This window comes from Leucopleurus acutus (assembly GCF_964270905.1).
Source record: "Leucopleurus acutus genome assembly, chromosome: 20".
Lineage (NCBI taxonomy): Eukaryota > Metazoa > Chordata > Mammalia > Artiodactyla > Delphinidae > Leucopleurus > Leucopleurus acutus.
Genome location: NC_139162.1, coordinates 49,036,687 through 49,061,950, shown reverse-complemented (window position 1 = coordinate 49,061,950; position 25,264 = coordinate 49,036,687). Strand labels below are relative to the sequence as shown.

The 25,264-nt window shown below is 45.1% G+C and overlaps 1 protein-coding gene across 1 annotated transcript; it reads left to right on the top strand.

Moving 5' to 3' along the window:
- The first annotated feature begins 1,818 nt into the window (after window positions 1–1,818).
- On the top strand, window positions 1,819–25,264 carry ZNF180 (zinc finger protein 180). Its single transcript, XM_082862850.1, has 5 exons — window positions 1,819–2,034; window positions 4,943–5,032; window positions 17,490–17,564; window positions 22,250–22,376; window positions 23,518–25,264. The coding sequence occupies exons 2-5, from the start codon at window positions 4,982–4,984 to the stop codon at window positions 25,260–25,262; spliced, it is 1,998 nt and encodes a 665-aa protein (XP_082718976.1). The 5' UTR covers window positions 1,819–2,034; window positions 4,943–4,981; the 3' UTR covers window positions 25,263–25,264.

Genomic DNA, 25,264 nt, shown 5'->3' with positions numbered 1-25,264 from the left:
TCTTTTATCTCTCTCAGTAGGGTTCTGAAGGTTTCTTCTAATGTCTCTATACACCTTACTAAATTTATTTGTAAGACTTTTTTTTTTGCTTCTATTATGAATAAATGTGAACCTTTCTCTGTCTTGTTTGCAAACTTAGCATTGCTTGTGTAGAGGAAAGATATTGATGTGTAGGCAAGGGGCAAAATGATGTAAAAGTCAAGAGCATGGACTCCAGAGTCAGACTTCCTGAACGCAAATACCAGCTCTGCCCTTACAATACAATCAAAGGTAATGTACTTAATATTATTGGGCTTCAGTTTTATCTTCTGTAAAAGGGAATATCTGGTTTAAAATACTGTTAAGGAAGAGATGAAAGTATTATCTGTAGATGACTGTCTCACTAAAGAAGCCAGGAGAATCAAATGGAATACTGTAAGAATTCATAACATTTCAGTAGGTTAACCAGATACAGAATAAATATTGTTTTTAAAAAATCAACCACAATAACCAATTATAAGAAACTTCGGGGGTAGAGATTACATTTCAAACAGCAATAATTTTTTGTTGTTAAAAGTCAGATTCACGTGAGGAAAACTACAGTTCTTTGACAGCGTTAAAAGAAAAAGCTTAAAAATACCCTGTTTTCATATAGCAGGGCTCCAGTTTTTAGCCTCCTCCCTGATGGGGTGGAAATAACCATCACAATTTCCTACAGGGTGATTGTGCTGGTTAACGCGATGATAAGATGTTAAAGTGTTTAACGGGGGGCCAAAATATTTGTTGAGCAGCTATTATGTGCCAGATATCTTAGGTGCTGGGGATACAGCCGTGATCAAAATAGATATAAATCCTTTCCCTTATGGAGCGCACGGTCTCGTGGTGAAGGCAGATAGACAACAGACCAAAAACAAAACCAACAACAACAAAACACCTAAAATATATTCTACGTTAGTGAAAAGTTCTTTAGGGAAAAAAATAACGGTGGGGGGAGGAGGGAGTACGTGGGGAGTGCAGAGTGGGTTTGCAAGTTTACAGTGGTTGGTGGGGGAAATGCCTCAAGAGGTGACATTCGCCTAACGACCAGATGGTGGGGGAATCCTCAGAGGAAGAGCTTGCCAGGCAGCATGGCTAAGGTCCTGAAGTGGGAGCCTGCTGGAGTTGTTGGAGAAAGTGTAGAGGCCAGCGTGACTGGAACTGAGCCAGGAAAACGCTCAGGAGATGAAGAGAAAAGAGGAGGGGTGGGGAACAGATCCTTAAGTCCTTATAGGTAGGGGAAAAAAACCCCTCAATTTAAAAAAAAAAGGATTCTTACTATTTTACTATTATTGACTACAAAAACATTTCAGACTCTTGAAGGGCTTGACAGGAGCTCCTTGGACTGTATAACGGGTTTGTAGCAACTATCTTTGCCCACAAGGACCAAAGGAGATGGTGGGCGCAAAGCGCTTGACAAAGGCAGCAGGCGCCCAGGAGGGGTCCCCGCCGTTTCCCTCCGGATCCCGTTTTCACTGTCACTCCTGGACGTCAAGCCGAGCCCAGGGCCGGCCTTTCCCAAGCCAGCCACTCCCCACGCATCGGTGTCTTGGCCTCGGCCTCCGATCTGGCTCCTCGTCTCGGCGCCCCGCAAAAACTCGGACACGCACACTCTCAGACCCCAGCCGGACCCCAACCCTAACTCTCTCTTCCTGTGTTGCCGCGTCCGGGTGTCCACATTCCCTGAGGAGCTGGAACCCCGCCCGCGCCGCCGAGCCTTCTGGGAATTGTAGTCCAGACTCGCCGAGCCCAAACGTACTTCCGGGTTCGGCCAGAAGCGCAGCCATTGTCCCGCGCGCGGACGTTTTTTGTCACCGCGCACCTCGGCCCTTCGGAGGTTAAGCCCAGTGGCCCTGCGGATGCCGACTAGGGGAGGGGACAGAAGTAGCTTAACCCGAGTCTGTCGTGTGCAGAATCGGGGCAGAGAGTTGCTTAACCGAGCTCGTCTTGCCGTAGAGCCGTGCTGGGCACTGAGGCTGGGACAGGCCCTGCCTGGTCCTCGACCCGGTGGACGCCCAGGTTGGTGAGGGGCGGGGCAACGCCGGTGTCCCGTGCGCGCATGCGCAGGGTCTAGGCGGGCCCCTGGGATGGCGAGTGTGGGTGGGCGATCTAGGACCTGCGTGGGCGGTGCTTCAGCTTCGGGTCACAGAAGTTGGTAGTGATACTAGGGCAGCTGCAGATCACGGGATTATGCTCTGCGCACGTGTGCGGGTACCTGGTCGGGTGTTGCTCTTAGGATGCTCTGGGGAAGCCCAGGTTGGTGGAAGACAGGCTATATGCACGGGTGTGGGGGAAGATACTGAGAACCCTTCCTCTCCCTCATCCAAGGCTGGAGGAGCTGAGAACGACTGGGTGATGATGTGCCCAGTTGCAGATTCTGATTCTCGGAGGAGAGGGGCTCTGTCATTATTCCTATACTCTTGAGCAGGTGTTTGAGCAGGAAACACGAGATGGGAGGTGAGATTCTGGGTAGTTGACTCTAGGACCCTGGAGCAGACACCACTCTTTTTGCAGACCTGGGGGCGCCCTGGGTAGTGGACAGACTAAGTGGGAGTTGCAGTTTCTTGTTTTAGGAGAGGAAGCGCTACTTCAGCGACCCCCCCCTGCCCCCCCGCCCCCCGCCGTGAGACTGGCTGATGGACTGCAGACTCCTAGGTTGACGGAGAGACCAGAGCCTAGAGGCAGGTTCTAAGCAGAGGGTTTCCTACACATGTTGGAGATGTCTGAATGGAAAGCAGGAACTTGGACCAGTGATCCTGGGACCCACGTTGGATAGTGCAGAGTCCTAGGACATTCAAGTTTGCTGAAGACACTGGGTGGCAGGTACAGATTCGGAGCCCAGGAATGGCAAGCTGCAGCCGCTGCCATCAGATTGACAGCTGTTTGGGAAGGGAGTGGGATGCTGCCAGCATGATTATGAAGCAGGTGTCCCCAGGACCTGTGCTCGGGCTGCCTAGCTTGCAGGCGTGAGAATGCTCCAGGTGGTAGAGGAACAGAGTCTGGGCTGCAGATTTGGACCTGGAAGGGGCGGTATGCTAGGCGGCACCCAGGGGTTGACATTTGGGTTGGAGGAAGCAAAAGGACCCGGTTCCCATGGGAGCTGCTCTGTCGTGAGTTTGAGAACCCCCAGGCTGGTGAGTGCCCATGTCCTAGGCCTGATTCTGGAGTTCTCTGCTCCAGTTACTGTTTGGGTGTTCTGAAGCAATGGCGGTAAGCAGGCAGTGAGGCTGGGGACCTGAGAACCCTCACAGGGGCTGGTGGGTACTTGAGGTAGCCCAGGGAGGTTGAGGAACAGATTGGGAAATGCAGCTTCTCGTCTCAGGAGCGGGAACTTGCACAGTGCCCCGGGCTGGCCGAGGGCCCAGGTCCCGGACGCAGATTCTGGGTGTGAGCCTGCACTGCGTGCGTGGGTATGCCAGCAGGAGGAGGGAACCTCGATGGGTGGCCCCTGTGCGGTGGCTGCTGGAGTAGACGCCTGAGGGCCCCAGTTTGGAGCTTTGGGTTCTGAACTTGGGAGGGCCAAGGCCGCGCTCTGCACATGCACTGGTATTTGGGCAGAATGGGCAGTCCTAGGACCCTGGTACTGCCTGAGGATGTCCAGGTGGGTGGAGGGAGTAGCTGCAGATTCTGGGCTGCAGAGGGGTAGGGCTGTGCCAGGTGCCTTCTGTGCACATGAGCAGGTACTTGGGTGAGAAGGGAGGAGCTGGAGGTGGGTATTAGAGGGCGCTGGGGTCTTTGTGCCCCTGGCACCCTACTCACAGCCTGATGATGCCCAGGTTGGTGGAGAGACAGGATCTCCCTGAGCTGCAGGTGCCCAGGAAGATGTTTGGGAGGAATCTGGGCAGGTGCAACTCAAGTAGGGGCCTGGGGAGGTTGGTGGGGGAAGCAGTTTGGGTGCGGGTTCAGGGTACAGCTGCATTGTGAACTCAGCCTATACTGTTTGAGTGAGAATCCAGTGGGGCTGAGGGGTGGGTAAGAGGGAGAGATGGGGCAGGGATGGCGTGCGGAGGTGGGGGATTTGCTGTTCTAGTCTCCGACCCAGAAACATCGAGTTGGTACAAAGACAACTGAGGTCCACATTCTGGGCCTAGGAGGGGCTGGCAGGTGCTGGTGTTTGTCGGGCAGCCCCCGGTCCCATGCCGGCTTTGTTTCTGACTCAGGCCTGAGGACACCCAAGTTGGTGGAGGAGCCAGGTCAGAATTACAAATTCGGGGCCCAGGAAGATTTGGGGTAGGGGAGAATCTGGACTGGCGCTCTTCTGGTAGGAGCCCGCCCGCCCTAGAATGGTTGAGAGACCGGGTCGTGGGTGCAGCTGAGCTCTGTGCTTACACTTGGCTGTTTGAGCAGGAAGTGAGAGGCAATCCACCCGACAGGTGCTGGAGGGTCAGGCTTGTCAGTGGGTCCTGGGAGGGGCGGGGCTACGTCACGAACTTCACGCAATTAGTCACGCACGGAGTTTGAGCCGTCAAGCCCAGAGCCCTGCTGTTTGCCTGAGGAGGAGGTGCTGATTTGGGGCTGCAGATTCAGGTTGGGGGTAGTGGGTGCACATCAGGGGGTCCTTGATGTGCTGGGTGTTTGTAGGGGTCCCAGGGTCCAGTGGGATAGAGAGGGACTGATTCGTGCTGCAGGTTTTGGTGATGGACGGAAGGCCGCACTTGGGCATGTGGTGGGCTTCCAGGTCGGTGGTCCAGAGGCCCCAGACAGTGGAGGAGCTGCAGGCTAGAGCTGCAGAGCCTTGGCCTGGGAGAGGAGCTGAGGGACTCTAGGTGCGAGCACAGCTGTTCAGGCAGGAGTCTATCTGGGCAGGAGCCTCTGGAAGCACAGTTGCCATGGGTACTGCATCCCGGAAGCAGAGACTGATCCAGGGAGGGGGGAGCCACAGTGGACCTGCACGAAGATGCTGTACTCAGGGCTTCTCCCCTTGCAGCTCGGGACCTCAGGCCCCTGCCCGTGCCTGGAGGAGAGCATGGAAGAGCGGGATGAGAAGCCCCTGGGACCCCTGAAGGCCAGCGCGCAGGTGAGTGGAGCTTCCCTTCCCTTGGGAGACCCAGAGCTTGTCCCCACCCATGCCCCACAGCCTGATCCCCTGGGTTTGGGACACTGTCCAGCTCTCTTTGCAGTGTTTTGGGGGCTTCTGGTCCCTCCCGATCAGCAGGCTTCTGACACACACTGTACATTTTATGGGGCTCCCTGCATTTCCTCACCCTCTTAACCCAAATAACTCTTTCTGGAAGGAATTTGGCATCCTGTATCCAAAGCCCTTAGCCAGCGACTCACAGCTTTGCTTGAGAATAAGCAATTGGAAAGAATGTTTGTGAACGTGCAATGCAAGAGGAGAGTTAAATGAGTTCTAGTAAAAGACCATGAAATGGAATTCACTGTAGCCATTGATAGGATAAAAAGATATTTATGATCTACCTTAAGTAAATAGCATTTTGAAATGATTAAAAAAAGGATGTAGTTTGCGTGTGCATAGAAAATACATTATAGTATATCAGTTAACAAAGATTATCTGTAAGTTATGTTCCCAGTGACTTTATGTTTTTAGTTACTTATCTATACTTTTGTACTTCTGTACAACACATTTTAAGGTTAGGAAATTAATGATTTAAAGCATTTTCTTTGAGAAAATTTCATTTCTTAAAGATGTCAAATTAGAATTTCACCTTTCCCTTCCTGGACAGTTCAATCCTGAAGCTATTAGGTGGGGCAGAGCCAGGTAGGCGTCTGCAGTTGAGGGAGGGCTGCCTGCTGTGGGGGCGGCACAGCCTCATCAGGGTGATGAGGGCATCCATGTGTGAGGGTGTCAGTGACCCAGTGGGGTGAGGTGAGTGTCCACACGGAGGAGGAGGTTCTGGTTTGGGGTGACACGGTCAGCACAGGTGAGAAGAGCATCCAGAGAGGGGATGCCCCGGTGTGGGCAGCCCAAGTGCAGTGAGGGTGTCCACGCAAGGGGTGGTCCAGCTTAGGGTGTCCGAGCCAGAGCCGGGTGAGGCGGGCACCCGTGTTGGAGGTGGGGTGCATCCTGGTGTGGCGTATCACAGCCTGAGCAGGTTGAGGGCATCTGCATGTGAGGGTGACTCGACGTGGAGTATCAGCTCAGACGAGGGCATCCACACGGAGTCCAAGGCCAAGTGACTCGAGAGTGAGTCCCTGAGAAGAGGCCACCTGGCCTGCAGAGCCAGAGCCCAGGCAGGGTGACGAGGGCCCCTTGGCAGAGGCCGGCCCCGTGTGGGGCAGCAGAGCCCAGGTGGGCCGAGGAGAACTGTGTAGGAGAGGCAGTGGCGGTGGAAATGGGAGATTAGTTACTTACAGGGGGTCAGTCAGATAGATCAAATAAGGGTCATGGTGAAACCGCTAGGTGGCGTTTCGCGGGGGCTTCTTGGAGCCCCAGTTCTTTATGTCTCAGCGCGGAAAGAATTCAGCGAGAGGCAAATAAGAGATGAGGAGTGATTTATTAGAACAGGACGCTTGTGAGGCTTGCAGGTGGGCAGGCAAGAGGGTGCCGTGCCCCCCAAATTTAGTGGGCTACAGTTTTATAATCAAAGGAATAGTGGGGAGGGGGAAAAGACCACCTTCTTCCTCATTCTTGAGTAGATCTCACGCTTCCATCATCAGTTCTTCCTCCGTGTCGGGCAGGGGAGTTTTCTTGTCCCTACATGGTCAAGCCGGGTCTGTCACGGCGCAGTGGAAATGAGCAAAAAGGCGGTACATATGCTAAAAATAGTAAATCATCTCAGGTTTTAGTATAATGCCACCTTTTCCTCATATTTTTGTTTTTAGTGCACACAGAGGAGCATGTCCTAGGAATCATTAACTTACTGAGCTCACTGGGCAGGATGTGGGTCTATGCCACCATTGTTTTATTGTTTGGGGGCATGTCTCATGCTTCTGTTGCTAAGCGAGCCCGCTTGGTTTTGTGGTTAAGCAAACCTGTTTTCTTGAGTGATCATTAACTTACAGGGGTCTCCCATACTTCTTTCTTTACTTACAATCCCCTAGTGGCATTAACCATTTAATTATCTACTTTGTCCCTTTACTCTGTCCTTATCAATCAGTGGGAGGCAGGGTTCTCGCCGTCAGCTGTGGAAAGAGAGGACTTTGGAATGAACTTGGTGTTGATCAGTGGAATTGGAGGTATTGGGGTGGCTCCTGGTTTTCAGTATATGTAGATGTAGAAATACATGCAGACGTTGTGTGCCTCTGTGTGTGTGTGTGTGTACACACAGATATACACATATGTATTCCCTGTCTCTGTCCACTGTGAGGGCCTGAGAGCAGTGACGTTCTGATACCAGTGTGCACCCCTAGTGCCCAGATCTCAACTTCTAAATATGCCACAGGTTTTATGAGTTTACTGTTAATGGGTATTTAGTGTTCCGTTTGTTGCTGTTATAGGCAGCACTGCTATAAATGTTTTTGATTATGTAAACGATTCCTTGTACACGTAAACAAGAGTTTCAGAGAGATAAGTTAGGCAAATATAAATTTACATAAATTTGCATTCACATCTTTATCAAAAGTACAGGTAAAATGAGTTTTGCTGTGACCATTGGTATTGTACTTCAAGGCAGTAACTTCAGGTGTTTTCTGGGAATCCTAATGGTCCTTTCACCATCTCCTTCTATGTTATACAACTGAATTAGCAATCTACTCATGATGATTTTTACTTTCCTCAAATATTTATTGAGGGACTAACCAATGTAAGGCCCTGTGTGAGGTGCTGGGGAGAAAGATAGGCTCTCACAGACAGAAAGGCTACATAGATAGAAAAAGCAAAAACATCTTCCTTCTTGTATTAGTTATCTCCGGTTGCATCTCTCAAACTTAGCAGCTTAAAGCAACCAACATTTTTTATCTCACACAGTACCTGAGGGTCAGGAATCTGGCAGCAGCGTATCGGGATGTTTCTGGCACTCGGGGTCCCTGGTGAGGCTGCAGTAAGTTGCTGGCTGGGGCTGCTGCCTTTGGAAGGCTTGCGTGGGTAGGGGATCCACTTGCAAGCTCACTCATGTGGCTGTTGGCGAGAGGCCTCAGTCCCACATCACGCAGACCTCTCCCTGGGGCTGCTCACAACACAGCAGCTGGTTTCTCCCAGAGCAAATGATCTGAGAGAGAGAGAGAGAGAGGAAGTGGGGGAGGGGAGCGGGAGCGTGCACACAGCCAAGATGGAAGCCACCGTGTCTTTTATCATTTGATCTCAGAATGACACACCATCGCTTCCTCTGTAGTCTTTTGGTCGCACAGACCTACCCTGGTACCAGGTGGGCAAGAACTACGTAAGGTTGTGAATACCAGGAGGCGCGGCGGTCACCGGGGGCCACCTTGGAGGCTGGCTTCCACACTTCTCAACTCTGAACGGCCTCTAGTTCATTTTAATCGTTATCAGAAGACGCACGGGTGCTTTGGGCCTGGAGACGGTAAGGAGAGCCCTGGCAGGGAGAGACAACCAGGGAGCCCAAGTCTTGGCTCTGAGTGAGGGACACTCAAGGAGAGACTGTATTGGGACATCACCTGAGAGGTTTCAGTGACTTACATACCTGGAGGTAACTCGGCCTTGAGGCGACTCTGAACCCTGCCTGCCTTCAGGGTCCGGCCAGGGTGGTGGCGGAGCCTCGCTTGTTCCCTGTCAGTTTCGACATCAGAGCCGGGCAGGTTGTTGATGAGTTGGTGACCCCGTGCTGGAGCGTCTGTTCTGTCCATCTGAGGAAAGTTGAGAATTTTCATAGATAATGGTGTGGGATGGGAGAGAGAACTTTCTTGTGCATGAGAACTAGCGAGACCCTCCGGTCAGGAGGGTCTCTGAGAAAATCAGGAGGGGAACCTTCAGCCTTTGGGATGAATAGGGGCTGCTTTTACTCCCTCTCAAATTAGTAATTAAGAAACCTTGTGCCCTCCAAATGGACCCTGTACATCACTTCCCTTGAGCGGAAATGTGAACTCTGCCCTACATCTCCTGTGGGCCATAAGAGAAATCAACACACCAAGGAGGGAAATTCTCCTAGTGCCATGCCTATTCGAGTTAATATCCTGAACCTCCTCACAGATGTAGGAGTTTCCCAAATACAGAGCTTGGAGAATTGAGTTCAGTAATCGTTCTGTGATTTGACTGGAAGCTTTTTTTCGCCCAAGAACCACCCCCTGCCCCCTGAGTTAGGTATGTTTGGTCAACTCTGTTTACAGGGGAGCCAGTAGCAAATAGTCCTAGGACTGGTTTGAGCAAGGGTTCACCGGGAAGGGGGCAGGCCACTCCACGAGGGCTGTGCTTGTCCCTCTTCCTCGGCCCTGGATCACACATGTCGCAGAGAGAACGGTTATTATCTCTTGCCTGTAACTCTTCTCCACGTGGAAGTCAACAGGCTAATTCCTATTCCAATTCTGTGAAGTACACAAAGAAGAAGGAAACCGTTTCTTCATTACATGGAGAGGTGATTGTTGAACAAAAGGGAGACTTTTTAAAATGCTCCAGAAGGACATTATACTAAGTGAAATAAGCCAGACACAGAAAGGCAAATACTGCATGATCTCACTTACGTGCGGAACCTAAAAGAGTCCAACTCGTAGAAGCAGAGAGTACAGTGGTGGTTGCCAGGCAGTGGGGGAAATGGGAAGATGTTGGTTAGATGTTGCAAAGGGTCAGTTATGTGGGATGAGTAAGTCCTGGGGAATCTAATATACAGCATGGTGACTAAAGTTAACAATATTGTATTGTGTCCTCGAAATTTGCTGAGAGTTGATCTTAAGTGTTCTGACCACATGAAAAAACTCGTAACTATGTACAATTTTTATTTGTCAGGTATACCTCAGTAAAGTTGTAGAATAAAATAAATTGTAAATATTGAAAAAGAATAAAAATAAAAATGCTCCAGAGCACACAGAAGTGGGAGTAAAGGCTTTTCATTCCAGTTATATATCCAAAACCGTGCGCTTATCTCTAGCCTTGTCACATTCAGACCACTCACGTTGTGCTCCTGGTCAGTACTGAGGAGAATACAAAGGTGAAAAATACACAGTTCTTTACAGTTTAGGATTCATGACCCAGGTATATAGACATGGAATTAATTCGAGGAGAATGATTTTTCTGGTACAGTTAGGGTCCAATAAAAACAGCTAAGAAACTAAGGGAAGAAGAGCCAAGACTTTGTGCTATCTGGGAACGCTTCATGGAAGAGGTGGCATTTGCTCTGGAGCTTGAATGATCAGATTTTGAGCGATGGGGCCATGGAAAGGGGAGGAGTTCACATCAGGCAATCAGTGTTTGGACCATCTCTGGTGAACTCCATGGACTTCAATGAGTTTACGAAACTTTATTACCATTTATTTCTGTGTGGGTAAAATTGACATGTCACTCCCTTCTTCAAAAGAGTTTAGATAATTGTGTGAGATAGTCTGTGTTGAAGTACTCTGTGTGTTGTTAAACACACTAGCAAATGATAGGTATTATCTGAAGGAAACCGCAGGAGCTAAGATGTAAATACAGGAGACATTCCTAAAATGGTTGGTAATCCGAAGTGGATAGAAGGAGTGGGTGGGTGTAGGGGTGTGTGTGTGTGTGTGTGTGTGTGTGTGTGTGTGTGTGTGTGTACATACTTTCGAGACAACATGGTGGTTTGGTTTTGTTTCTTTGGCCGCACTGTGCAGCATGCAGGATTCTAGTTCCCTGACCAGGGATCGAACCCAGGCCTCCTGCATTGGGAGCGTTGGAGTCTTAACCACTGGACTGCCAGCGAAGTCCCGACAACATGGTTTTTGAGCATTTAGTTTGAGAGAGTAAGTTGGGGGTAGGTTCTGGAGGCTGATGCTTTTTCTGAGAAGAAAGGGCGCCCAACAGAGGTTTCTTCTAACCAGAGGAGGCACTTGAACTCAGCAAAGACTTGGTGCCTTTGGGGACCAAAGGACAGTGTGAAGGCTCAGGTAGCACATTCCGTGTGGTTGTTTTACTGTCAACACAGGTTTATGAAGTGGCTACCATGTGTCAGTACAGTCGGTCCTCCATATCCTAGGCTTCTGCAGATTCAACCAACCCAGGATCAAAAAAATTTTTTTTTAATTCCAAAAAGTTCCAAGAAACAAAACTTGAATTTGTTGCTTGCCTGGCAACTCTTTCCATCACGTTTCCATGGCATTTACATAGCACTGACATTGAATGGGGTATTATAAGTAATCTAGAGATGATTTAAAGTAGACGGGAGGATATACGTTGGTTATATGCAAGTGCTGCGCCATTCTTATATAAGGGACTTGAGCATCGGTGGATTTTGGTATCAGTGGGGGTCCTGGAACCACCCCCCCCCCCAGGACACTGAGTGATGACTGTGCTGATTGAAGCACAATGAAACCATGGTAAATAGGAGAGAGGAGAGCTCAGCTCTTATGGAACCCACTCTAGTGGAAGTTGGATTTTTTAAAAAAGGTATAAATATATGTGTGATGCAAAGAAATGAAAGCAAAGTGGCGGAATTGACTTATGGGCTGGTGGCAGGGAAGGACATTTGGTGCAGAGAAGACCGTGAGCAGAAGTGATCTCCCTTTTGTTTTCCTTGTGAAAACTTTTAAATCAAAAGATGTTGAAAACAGTTTTGATTAAAGAGAAGGTGCATCCGTATTCCCCAAGTAAAATGGTTTTAGCAGTTGTGGCAGATAAGGAGCATTTCGGGGTTTTGTGTCTACTAGCACCTCCTGAGTTAGAAACATGAAGTCTTTCAGTTCTCGGCTTTGTTTCTTAACTGGTCTTAAATGTTAAAAACAAACAAACAACGTGAAAGATTATGTGATAATTTAAAACACAGTCCAGTGTTTCTAGGTTTTCCTTTCTTGAGAAACTTCTCATTTCCCAGGTAGTTTTAGATTATAGGATGAGTTAACTTCTGGCCCTTAAGTTGTTAGAATTCAACGTCTGCCACTTTTGTAGCAAGAAAAGACAGCTTTGGTGTTGTCACACATTAAGAATGCGATTTCTCTTAGTAGCCGAGTTTCCATGATATTTGAGTCCGTTAGCAGTTTGGGGTCAAAACTTGTGGCTCCTTGGGGCTATCTGTAGTTTTGTTGTTGTTATTTTAGCCTTGTGAGTTAGATTTGTATGTTTTTGTTCCTTGGCCTTTGGAGCTATTTTGTAATGCCCAGGCAGCCATGTTAAGGCAGTTTAACCATCCTGGCATTTGTACTCAACAGTAATGCAGGTAATTAGCAGTTAAGCTTTCACATTGGGCCGCCTTTACATTGCAACAACTCCAGTTCATTAAATACTCAGCGTTACCCTTAGTACCTGCCCAGGAATTATAGAGAGGTGTTTTTAGGCTTGGAGAAATCCTTTTCTGACTTTAAGCTAGCTACTTTTCATGACCCTTCCCAATGCAATGGTGAAATTTTATCTAGGTTGATAAGGGAGGGAAATTGGCACACCTGTGAAAAGTACAGTAGTTTATCTCCTTTTAGTTTATGATTGAGACTGAATGATAACTGAGTTATAATCAAGAATCAACAGTAAAATCATCCCTCGATATCCAAGAGGGATTGGTTCCAGGAGTCTCCATGTATACCAACATCCTCAGATGTGGTTACACATTCATGGATTCAACCAACCAAGGGTTGGGTAGTACTGTTCGTACTTATTGAAAGAAATTCACATATAAGTGGACCCGGGCAGTTCAAACCCATGTTGTTCACGGGTCAACTGTACTTATTTCTCAGTGTTTGAAGATTTAAGAAGGAACAAAGTACACAGGCATACGCTGGAGATACTGCGCGTTCGGTTCCAGACCACCGCAGTAAAGTGAATATCGAAATAAAGCGAGTCATGTGAATTTTTTGGTTTCTCAGTGCGTATAAAAGTTACGTTCACGCTATACTGTTGTCTCTTAAGTGTGCCAGAGCATTATGTCTAAAAGATGTACATACCTTAATTTAAAAATACTTATTGCTAAAAAAATGCTAACCATCATCTGAGCCTTCAACAAGTCATATCTTGTTGCTGCTGGAGGGTCCTGCCTCACTGCTGGTGGCTGCTGACTGATCAAGGTGGTGGGCGCTGAAGGTTTGGGGAGCTGTGGCAATTTCTTAAAATAAGACAACGATGAAGTTTGCCTCATCCATTGACTCTTTCTTTCTCGAACAGTATTTCCGTGGCATGGAGTGCTGTTTAGTAGCATTTACCCACAGTAGAACTTCCTTCAAAATTGGAGTCAGTTCTCTCAAACCCCGCTGCTGCTTTATCAACTACGTTTATGTCATATTCTAAATCCTTTGTTGTCATTTCAGCAATATTCTCAGCTTCTTCACTGGGAATAGATTCCAACTCAGGAAACCACTTCCTCTCCTCGTCCATAAGAAACAACTCCTCATTCATTAAAGTTTTTCCATGAGATTGCAGCAATGCAGTCACATCTTCCGGCTCCACTTCTAATTCTAGTTCTCTTGCTGTTTTCACTTCATCTGTGGTTACTTCTTCCACTGAAATCTTGAACCCCTCAAAGTCATCCATGAGGGTTAGAATCAGCTTCATCCAAACTCCTGTTAATTAGCAGGAACTCCTGTTAACATTAACTCCTGTTAATGTTGGTATTTTGACCTCTTCCCATGAATCACGAATGTTCTTAATGGCATCTGGAATGGTGAATCCTTCTCAGGAGGTTTTCAACTGACTTTCTGCAGATCCACCAGAGGAATCACTATCTATGGCAGCTATAACCTTATGAAATGCATTTCTCAAATAATAAGACTTGACAGTTGAAATGATTCCTTGCTTCATGGGCTGCAGAATGGATGTTGTGCTAGCAGGCATCAAAACATTAATCTCATTTTACATCTCCATCAGAGCTCTCAGGTGAGCAGTAATTTTTTTTTTTTTTTTTTTTGCGGTACGCGGGCCTCTCACTGCCGTGGCCTCGCCCGTTGCGGAGCACAGGCTCCGGACGCGCAGGCTCAGCGGCCATGGCTCACGGGCCCAGCCGCTCCGCGGCATGTGGGATCTTCCCAGACCGGGGCACGAACCCGTGTCCCCTGCATCGGCAGGCGGACTCTCAACCACTGCGCCACCAGGGAAGCCCAGCAGTAACATTTTGAAAAGAATCTTCTCTTCTGAGCAATAGGTCTCAACAGCGGGCTTAAACTATTTGGTAAACTATGTTGTAAACAGATGTGCTGTCATCCAAGCTTTGTTCTTCCATTTATAGAGCACAAGTAGAGTAGATTTAACATAATTCTTAAGGGCCCTACGATTTTCAGAATGGTAAATGAGCATTGGCTTTAACTTAGTCACCAGCTGCCTTAGCCCATAACCAGAGAGTCAGTCTGTCCTTTGAAGCTCTGAAGCCAGGCATTGACTTTTCCTCTCTAGCTATGAAAGTCCTAGATGGCATCTTCTTCCAACCTAAGGCTGTTTTGTGTACATTGAAACATTGAAAATCTGTTGTTTAGTGTAGCCTCCTTCATGAATTACTTAGCTAGATCTTCTGGGTAACTTGCTGCAGCTTCTCCATCAGCACTTGCTGCTTCACTTTGCACCTTTATGTTACGGAGGCGCTTCTTTCCTTAAACCTCAGGAACCAACCTCTGCTGGCTTCAGACTTCTCTTCTGCAGCTTCCTCACCTCTCTCAGCCTTCACAGAATTCAAGAGAGTTAGGGCCTTGCTCTGGAGGAGGCTTTGGCTTAAGGGAACGTTGTGGTTGGTTTGATCTTCTGTCCAGTTCACTCACACTTTCTCCATATCAGCAATAAAACTGTTTCTCTTTCTTGTCATTCGCGTGTTCACTGGAGTAGCACTTTTCATTTCCTTCAAGAACTTTTCCTTTGCATTCACACCTTGGCTGACTGTTTGGCGCAAGAGGCCTAGCTTTCAGCCCGTCTCAGCTTTCAACCTGCCTTCCTCACTAAGCTTAATCCTTTCTGGCTTTTGATTTAAAGTGAGAGATGTATGTATGACTCTTCTTTTCACTTGACCACTTAGAGGCCATTGTAGGGTTATTAACTGGCCTAATTGAATATTGTTGTGTCTCAGGGAATAAGGAGTCCTGAGGAGAGGGAGAGAGACGGAGGAAGGGCTTGTCAGTGGGGAAGTCAGAATATACACAACATTTATGGGTTAAATTTGCCCTCTTATTTGGACACAGTTTGTGACACCTCAAAACAATTACAATAGTAACATCAAAGACCACTGATCACAGATCACCATGACAAGTATAATAATAATGCAGAAGTTTGAAATATTTTGAGAATTAGCAAACTGTGACACATAGACATGAAGTGGGCAAATGCTATTGGGCACATGGCACCAATAGACTTGGTATCTGTGAAGCGCAGTAAAGTGCAATGAAATGAGGTATGCCGGGGGAATTCCCTGGCAGTCCAGTGGTTAGGACTGTACCTTCACTGCTGAGGGTGTGGGTTCAATCCCTGGTTGGGGAACTAAGATCCTGCAAGCTGTGGCGAGGCCAAAAAAAGAAAAAAAAAGTATGCCTGTCCTTGAACAGAATGTCATTTGACAGGATGAGTCATTGTACTCAGTAGTAAAAACTTCAGGAAGAAAAAAAAAAAAAAAAAACTTCGGGAAGCCACAAAGAAATTATCTTGTTTCAGAGTGATTTTTTCAAGAGGGAAACATTTGTTGCTGTTTGGTAAATATTGAATTAAGGAAAAGAAACGTCATTAAAAAATGGATACCATGTTGAAACACAGACTGTGAACCTGCACCTCAATTCTGCTTTTCCAAAATATAACTGCTTTTAATGCTTTTGAGACTGTCCTTCTGGACTTTTCTGGGCATGTTTGTATTTTATAAAAATTTATTCATGGTCTATATACTGTTCTTAATTTTTTCACTCCACAATATATTATAGACATCTTTCTGTCCTTTATATGCATCAATCCATGCAAATCTATCTTTTCTTCTCTTGGCTGCAAAATAATATTCAGTTATCTGGATGAAGCATAATTTATTTAACCAGGCACTTACTGATGGACACTTAATCTCCCCTCCCATTTTTGCTATGATAATGTAACTCTTTAATGAGATTTCTTGTACATACATCTAAGTGTTCTTTCTTTCCTTCTTTCTCTCTTTCTTTTCTTTCTCTCTTTCCTTCCTTCCTTCCCTCCTTCCTTCCTTCCTTCCTTCCTTCCTTCCTTCCTTCCTTCCGCCCGCATGTTTTGCAGGATCTTAGTTCCCCGACCCGGGATTGAACCTGTGCCAGGGCAGTGAAAGTGCTGGGTCCTAACCACTGGACTGCCAGGGAAGTCCCTAAGTGTGCTTTCTGTTATTTCCTAAGGAAACACTATCAAGAAGACTTACTGGATATTACATTTTTAAAATATTGCCATTAAAAAAACAAAAATAAAAGCAAAGAGTATATGTAAAAATGGATGAAATCTGGATAAAGTCGGTACCTGAGTTAAAAATGTTGAACTGATATCAGTTTCCTGGTTTTGACAATGCACTGTGGTTACATGGGATAGTATCATTGGGAGAAACTGGGTGAAGGGTACACAGGAACTTTCTCTGTTCTGTTTTTGTAAATTCTTGTGAGTCTTAAACTATTTCAAAATAAAATATTATTTTAAGAAATATATTGCCAATCCAGGGAGCTTGTATCAACTTAAACTTGCACTAGGAGTATATGAAGCTCTTGACCCATGGGCCACCAGGGCAGGAGCCATTAGCAACAGGCCGAAGAAACAGTCCATGTGGTTGGGATATTGGTTACATAAAGGAGATTGAGCAGATAAGTAAATATAAATAGGATAACGGGACGCAGAGAAGGAAGGTACAAATACAGAAAGTGGGAAGGCTAGAATAAAATGTGTTGTTGAATTGGAATTGGAATTATTGCTGTGAATTTTATGGTCTCTAAGGTATAGAGGTGTCATAGAAATAGAGATGTGATTTTATCTGATTGAAAGAGATGAGCATCTTTTTGTATATTCACTGGCCATTTTATTTCTTCATAGTTGAGTTGCCTGTGCATTTTCCTTTGTCTATTTTTCTTTCTTTGTGATTCGGAGGAAATCTTAACAACATAGATTCTTATTGGTGGTGCCTTTATCGGTGGCACTTTTTGCCAAACATTTTATGAAGTTAATTTGTTGATCTTTGTCTTTATCATTCTTTGGTCTTGCTGTATTACGTGTTATTTCCGTACAATTCCTTGATCCAGGAATTCAGGCAGGGATTTAAGCTGGACAGTTCTTTTCTTCTGCATCGTGTCTGGGGTCACTCAGCTCCGTTCAGCTGGTAGCTGGGCTGGTCTGGAAGATGCACAAAGACATCATGATGTTTCTGATGCCTCTTGCTCCTCCAGATGTCCCCTCTCTCTCCACATGCTCAGCTTGAGCTTACCAGTGGGGAGGAGCAGAAGTTTGGTAGGTGGGATGTGTTAAAACAGATGGCCTGTCAAATCCTAGCCAACTCACAGTGGGAGTTTTGAGCCATGGCTTAGCTCCCTGATTATTTTCCTTTTTCTCATCTGCTTTGCCTTCTCAGGACTGTCTCCTTCCTCAGGAGATTATCGTCAAGGTCGAGAGAGACGATGCCGGGTCACTGGCCGTTGCATCCCAGGTGAGTTGGACAGGGCCTCTGTCTTCACCTCGAGAAATGTGCATGGCTGGTGGGTGGCAGAAGCCACATTGAAGTGAGCTGGGACATGAGTAGAAAATGGGGAAATAGAGATAAGAGTGGGCAACTTTTTACAAAAAGTTGGTTATCTATAAAAGATTGAAGAGAGTGATAACTGCAAGGAAATCTGAGGTTGAGGGTTGTTGTCTTTTATCCCCTAAAGGTTAGAAAGGATTTGGCTCGGTTTAAATGGTTGCAGGAAAGAGTAAGTGAAGGAAAAGAAGTTAACGGTCAGGAGAGAGAGGAGATAAAACTATAAAGTAGAACTCACAGATACAGAGAACAAACTAGTGGTTACCAGTGTAGGGGGGTGCAGTAGAGGGGTGGAGGAGTGAGAGGTACAAAGTATTGGGAGTAAGGTAGGCTCAAGGATGTATTCTACAACGTGGGGAATAGAGCCAATATGTTGTAATAACTGTAAATGGAAAGTAACGTTTCAAAATTGTATAAAAATTAAAAATAATAATTTAAAAAAGAAGACAAAAGCGTTAAAGCAGAGTCCTTAATTAGTGCCAGGGGAATTAATTCAGAGCATATGTGAATGCATTAACTCTATTAGAGGAAGAAGGGCTCATATAAGAAAAATGAGGTTGAGGGAATTATCTGAAGGCTTGTGTTTCTCTCTGTGAACAGTCAGGTGAAATTATCTTTTGAGCATGTGGGTGGGACTTGGAATGGAGAGATGTTTGACTAGAGTAGAGAAGACTTAAAATAGTAATTTGGATTATGAGAGACAGGCTGCTCCAGGAGGTATAATAGTGTTGCTGGTCAGTCCGAAAAGCTCATTCTGAGATAGTGACTGTTTTTAAAATTTATTTATCTGTTTATTGGCCGTGCCACACAGCTTGTGGGATCTTAGTTCCCCAACCAGGGATTGAACCCGGGGCCTCGGCAGTGAGAGCGCAGAGGGATTCCCGATAGTGACTGTTAATAATACTCTATTCAGTTGCTTTTGTGGATTTTCTTTCCCTGTGGCATTCCGTAACCTACTTTCCATGGAGAGCAGATTTGACATTCAGATTTGTTTAGTTTTTGTAGCCAGGTATATTCAGTGGAAGCCCCATAGGTCAGGGTAATATTTGAAAGAGAATTTTTGAATATATCAAATAGAAAGATTAAGGTGAGTGATCCACAGGCTCTCACCTGAATAATGAAGATGGGAAAGAGAAAAGAGGATGCTAAACAGAAAGGAAAAGACTACAGACTGGAGGATAGTGATAGTAGATATTTTAGTAAAGGCCCCAAACCAGCAGAGAATGAGAGGAGTAAAGGGAGTGATTAAGCAAGTAAAGTGGAGAATTCTGATGTCGTAATGAAAGAGTGAGTGCTTCTGGGTGTGCGACTTGCGAGGTGGAGTACTTTATGGTGATTTCAAGATCTGGGGTCTCACACTAAGAATGAGGGGCTGGGAGTTGGGCTGGCCATATGAGTTGATGACTGAGAACATAGTCTGTGATGTTAGGGAAACTTGAGGTTGCATCCCAGTCACTAACCTTAGGCCTACGTGTTAATTTCTCCGACCTTCTAGCTCTTCATCTGAAAAATGTTGCTGCTAATGGTATTTTCTCACAAGGGGCCTTGTGAGAATTAAGTAAGTGATAATTTATGCAACATGCTTAGCACACTGCCTGATGCCACATAGTAAGTGCTTCATGAAAGTCAGTTATTTTTATATTATTACCAGAGAACTCTACATGTGGATGCTGTAGACTGCGCAAGACGAGACAGTACACGTTCTTGAATTAGCGGATAAATCCTGGGTATTATAAATCTTCAGTGGTTGGGGGCATGGGTGGTGTTCAAGAAGTTGGTACAACAAAGCTCCAAGAAGTGAGGTAAATGGCATGAATTTCAGGGTAACTGGGAGCACACACACCCTCCTCCCCCTCTGATGCTGAGACCCCTGGGATGGGAGAGCACGACCACCCTGAGCCTGTGAGGACTTCAGAGGAGGGAGTCCTCAGGGGGGAAGTGTAGGTTTCTATTAACACAGGGATGTAGAGAGAATATTTGGTGAAGATGTAGGATTTCTTTTTTTTTTTTTTTTGCTGTGCTGGGTCTTTGTTGCTGCATGCGGGCTTTCTGTAGTTGCGGTGTGCGGGCTTCTCATTGAGGTGGCTTCTATTGTTGTGGAGCATGGGCTCTAGGTGTGTGGGCTTCAGTAGTTGCAGCGTGTGGGCCCTAGAGCGTGTGGGCTTCAGTAGTTGTGGTGCATGGGGTCAGTAGTTGTGACTCGTGGGCTCTAGAGAGCAGGCTCAGTAGTTGTGGCGCACGGGCTTAGTTGCTCCACAGCATGTGGGATCTTCCGGGACCAGGGCTCGAACCCATGTCCCCTGCATTGGCAGGCGGATTCTTAACCACTGCGCCACCAGGGAAATTCCGGATTTCATTATTATAGAAGAAGAGTTCCCAAGGGCACAGTTGAAGGGTTTGGGAAGAAATTTTGAGGACTTGGGTGTAGGGGACAGGTGAGAGGAAGAATAGAATAAGAGGAATAGAAGTTCAGAAACAGCCAGTATCCACACGCTGAAGGACCTTTTCAAATGGGTATGTGATGGGCCTTGTGAGATTCAGGTGAGAGGAAAGGATTTCCGTCAGAATTTGAACCAGGATTATTTTGATATATTACAGAGTCTACTGATATACTGTTGATTCACTTACTGAAATAATTTACCAAATATATAATTAGTCTATACTATACACCAACACTGTACTAAGCTCTGGAGTTACTGCCCTCATGGATTACAGCCTAGTGACAAAGATGACCATTATGCAAATGATAAGAAAGCATCGTGAGTCTTATGATAGAAATTCCTGGAGCTTTGAGAACATATAGCCTGGGGTGCAGTGGGGGGTGCTAATCTAGTCTAGTATTATTTATTTAACATTTGAAGAAGTTTGATATTAAAGGGACCTACGTTAAACAGTGAAGGGGTGTGTTTATTAAAAGGAAGCATGTATTGGAGGTTGAAAAACAGTACGTATAGATCCATGTTCAACACGGGGCAGTTTGCAAGTGATATTTCTTTTCTTTTCTTTTTTTTTAAGTATTAGATCAATGTTTTTATTAAGATCTTAAAAAATATATGACCTGAAAGAATAACACATATATTTGTAGGTTCTTCTGGCTGAACTTTCTGTTTCTTTAAACTGCTGCTTAAAAATATTTACCTAATTGTTATTACCTATAAACAGCATTGTGGTTCTGATTATTTTCTTTGACTCAGTTCATCCTTGTAAGATCTTCAATCCTGAAGAAATGGCACAAAACGAATAATGAGAAATAACAAATGATATTTCTGAATCCCATTTTGGGGTAACTGTGAAAACCTTTGAGATTTTAGTGAAATTTATGGGCCACAACTTAGAAAAAGGTACAGCAGCATTTTGCATGGAGTTTCTTGGGATTCAGGGACTTCGTGTCCTATGCATGAACCACAGCTTAAGAACACCCCATCTATTTAAAAAGCCTTGGCAAGTGGCATTTGACTTCTGTGGTTTTTGCTGCCTTTGGGTAAGGACAGATCACCTCCAGCACTTTTTTGGAACAAAATTCCTGCCCAAAAATCTTAGAAGGAGGTTCTTTCCTGCTTAGAGGAGGCAGTCCAAGAGACCCCTTTTACATGGCAGTAATGACAGGCCCTATGGTGCAGCTCATAGTGTGGACAAAATAGAAATGTTTTCTGAAGACTTAAGAATTCAGGATAAAGGTTTCATTGGCTGTCACTTATTTTTTGAGGCTCCTCAAACCTAATCATCCTGATAATAATTCCCAGCCTTTGTTTTTTTTAGTAAACTCTGGTAATGGCTTTTCATATATCATTACAATTAATTCACTCAACAGCACAATGAATTGGGTATCATTAAGCCTAATAAATAGAAGTGGAATAAACTCACCATTAATAGACAGATGATCAGATTAGATATATTTAAAAAAAAAATTCAGACATAGGCTCTTAATAGATAAGAAAACCCACGTCTCTTTTCCATATCCAGTGCTCTAAACCTGTACATACTGCCTTTCATTAAGGCCCACATTTCATTTTCTGTCTCAGGCATCAGTAAAGCCTGTGTGCCAAATCTGGCCCGTCACCTGTTTTTTGAAAATAAAGTTTTATTGTAATACAGCCACATCCATTTGTTCATGTATTTTCTGTGGCTGCTTTCTTGCTATAGCACCAGAGCTGAGTAGTTGTAATAGATAGAGACTGTATGGCTTGCCAAGCCTAAAATATTTGCTCTCTGACCTCTGAGAGAAAAAGTTTGCTGACCCTGTTCTGTTAGTTTCTCGGGAATTTGGAGGGAATTCCTAAGTAGGAATTCTATATTCACCAATGCAAAAATCAGAATAAGCATTTTCTTTAAGGTCAACAAGAGAGAAAACAGTTTACGTCAGTTCTTAGCTGGTGTTCTTCTTTGGGGTTATATAAATAGGTCCAGCATCCAAAACCCAAAGGGGCTCACCTAGAAGGTACCTGTATCCCTTGACTAGAATCCTTTGAACGGTGATCATCTCAGGACAATTTCCAGGCCATCAGGTTTTCTTTCTTCCACCTGTCAAACTTTTCCTCTGTGAACATTGGAAGGAAATGATACCCAACTGAGCAGGAATGTGTGTCCTGTTTTAGGAAGGAGTGAACTTCCATAGAGTGACTGTGGACTTCACTCAGGAGGAAGAAGGCACTTTGAACCCTGCCCGGAGGACCCTGGACAGAGATGTGATCCTGGAGAACCACAGGCACCTAGTCTCTTGGGGTAAGAGTACAGTCCCCTTTAATGAAGTCTGTGTATTGAAATGATTTCTCATTTCCATTGATCAAGAGCTAGGGAATTCAGAGGCCAGAATGATTTTGGCCACACATAGATTGCATTTGTGCTTTTTATTCCCCAGTGAAGATTTAGTTTTAATTTGTAGGGTAGCAAAGGTACAGATTCTTGGGTTTGAGCTTATGCAGTCTTCTTGGCTCCTAAAGGCCAAGGACTGGGATCAAATTCTGCAGTGATTTTCTTTTGTCCCCTGCCCAAATACCCAAAGTCCTGTATCTTTCCCTATCGGCTTTTCAAACCAGATGCAGTCTCCTAGTTGGAACAAGGGGATAAATATGAAAAGAGTTTCTCAACATGCATATCCAGGTGAGAAACAGACATTTGGGAGTCATTACAGGTATAGAAGATTTGTTTGAAAAATCCCCATAGGGCATGCTGCATATTTCTCCATCTCCTACTCCTGGTGGACTTATACATCACCACTTTTTCCAAGTGTGCTTCATATTGCCTGGCCTAATAGCCACCAAGGCTTCTGTTTATGAGCTAATCTTCATCCTCTCTCACTTGGAACTAAAGGAATTCATGGGGCCATATTAGCCCCTAAGGCATTTAGGGAACCTGGGATAACAGTGCCCCCATTATTTTTTCCTGGTTCACGAAGTAGTTTGACCTTGTTTTACTAACACAGACTGTGCTAGCAAGTTTCATGCTTCCAGAAATTTCTAGAAATGTAGACACTAATTTCTATTTCAGTAAACATATATCTAGCACTAAAGAAGGTAGAAAGGACCCTCTTTTTTTGCTAAGGATTGCAAAATTGTTTTGCAATTCTGTAGATTCTGCATAGGGGATCTTATTTTGGAATATGGAGATATTTGACATCTAAAGTCTTTTTATTCAGCAACACTAAGATTGAAATAGTTTCATATTAATGCCTTGTTACACTATTGGACTATGGTAGTTCTCTGCTTACTGCTTCATCCCATCCTTTTGCTTTCTCAATTCATGTTATAGGTCCATAGCTGAAAACAAATCCACATATAATTGCATACTCTCTTGTCAGCTTTTATTCCCCTATTCCAGCTCTAACATTTTTTTGGCTAGGGTGTTTTATTTTGCTTCCTTCCAGAGTCGGCAACTGCACTTGGAAGAAGAGAATCAACATCAAAGCAGAGCATTTTTGGTGATGAACCATCCCACAGAGTGAAGATAGAAAGGTTGACAAGAGATGATCCTTGGTTATCTTCATGTGAAGAAGTTCAGGATTGTAAGGAGCTTTTGGAGAAGCAACAGGAAAAACAAGAGAGACTTTTGAAGGAAGTGACATTCACTCACAGAACAGCTATTAGTCATGAGAGAGCCTGCAAAAGTGATGACCTTGAGGAGAAGCGTGGTCCAAATAACAGTCTTCTTTCACCACAGATGATACCCATAAGAAACCATTTTCATAAACATGCTTCACATGTTAAAAAATTGCATTATAATTCTATGGTAAACACTCATCAGATGATTAATGATAGTGAGAAACTCTGTGAAAATAAAGAATGTGGAAACCTCCCCCAGAGCATTCATTTTTTTCAGTTTACAAAAGCTCAAACAGAAGATAAATCCTATGGATTTAGTGACAGTATTCAACACTTTAGCCATGATAAACCCCTAAATCTACATGAGAAAATACATGCACAAGGAAAATCCTTTGATTTTAAGGAACATGGGCAAGTTTTGAACCACAGCATATCCCATAATGAACAACAGAGAATCCCTGTTGAAGAGAGTCAGTATAAATGTAATAAAACCTCCCGGAGTTCATCCCTTGCTCAAAACATGAGAAATCATTCTGAAGAGAAACCCTTTGAATGTAATCAGTGTGGGAAATCCTTCAGCTGGAGCTCTCATCTTGTTGCACATCAGAGAACTCACACAGGGGAGAAACCTTATGAATGTAACGAGTGTGGAAAATCATTCAGCCGCAGCTCTCACCTCGTTTCCCATCAGAGAACTCATACTGGAGAGAAACCTTATAGATGCAATCAGTGTGGGAAATCCTTTAGCCAGAGCTATGTCCTTGTCGTGCATCAGAGAACTCATACTGGAGAGAAGCCTTATGAATGCAGTCAGTGTGGAAAGTCATTCAGGCAGAGCTACAAACTTATTGCACATCAAAGAACTCATACTGGAGAGAAGCCCTACGAATGTAATCAATGTGGGAAATCATTTATCCAGAGCTATAAGCTTATTGCCCATCAAAGAATTCATACTGGAGAAAAGCCCTATGAATGCAATCAGTGTGGAAAGTCCTTTAGTCAAAGTTACAAACTTGTTGCGCATCAGAGGAGTCACACAGGAGAAAAACCCTTTGAATGTAATCAGTGTGGAAAATCCTTCAGCTGGAGTTCTCAACTGGTTGCACACCAAAGAACTCATACTGGAGAGAAACCCTATGAATGTAATGAGTGTGGGAAATCTTTCAACCGCAGTTCTCACCTTGTTATGCATCAGAGAACTCATACTGGAGAAAAACCCTATGAATGTAATCAGTGTGGGAAGTCCTTCAGCCAGAGTTATGTTCTTGTTGTACATCAGAGAACTCATACTGGAGAAAAGCCCTATGAGTGCAGTCAGTGTGGAAAATCCTTCAGGCAGAGTTCATGCCTTACTCAACATCAGAGAACTCATACTGGAGAGAAACCCTATGAATGTAACCAATGTGGAAAAACATTCAGCTTGAGTGCTCGACTTATTGTACATCAAAGAACTCATACTGGAGAGAAACCCTTTACATGTAATCAGTGTGGGAAAGCTTTCATTAATAGTTCTAAACTTATTAGGCATCAGGCAACTCATATTGAAGAGAAACCCTATGAATGTAACTAGTT

Excerpts from the sequence above, each read along its gene's own strand:
- ZNF180 (XM_082862850.1), top strand. The coding sequence starts at position 4,982 with ATGGAAGAGCGGGATGAGAAGCCCCTGGGACCCCTGAAGGCCAGCGCG. Across the intron at positions 5,033-17,489 it reads CCCTGAAGGCCAGCGCGCAG|GACTGTCTCCTTCCTCAGGA; the intron begins GTGAGTGGAGCT and ends TTGCCTTCTCAG. Across the intron at positions 22,377-23,517 it reads CAGGCACCTAGTCTCTTGGG|AGTCGGCAACTGCACTTGGA; the intron begins GTAAGAGTACAG and ends GCTTCCTTCCAG.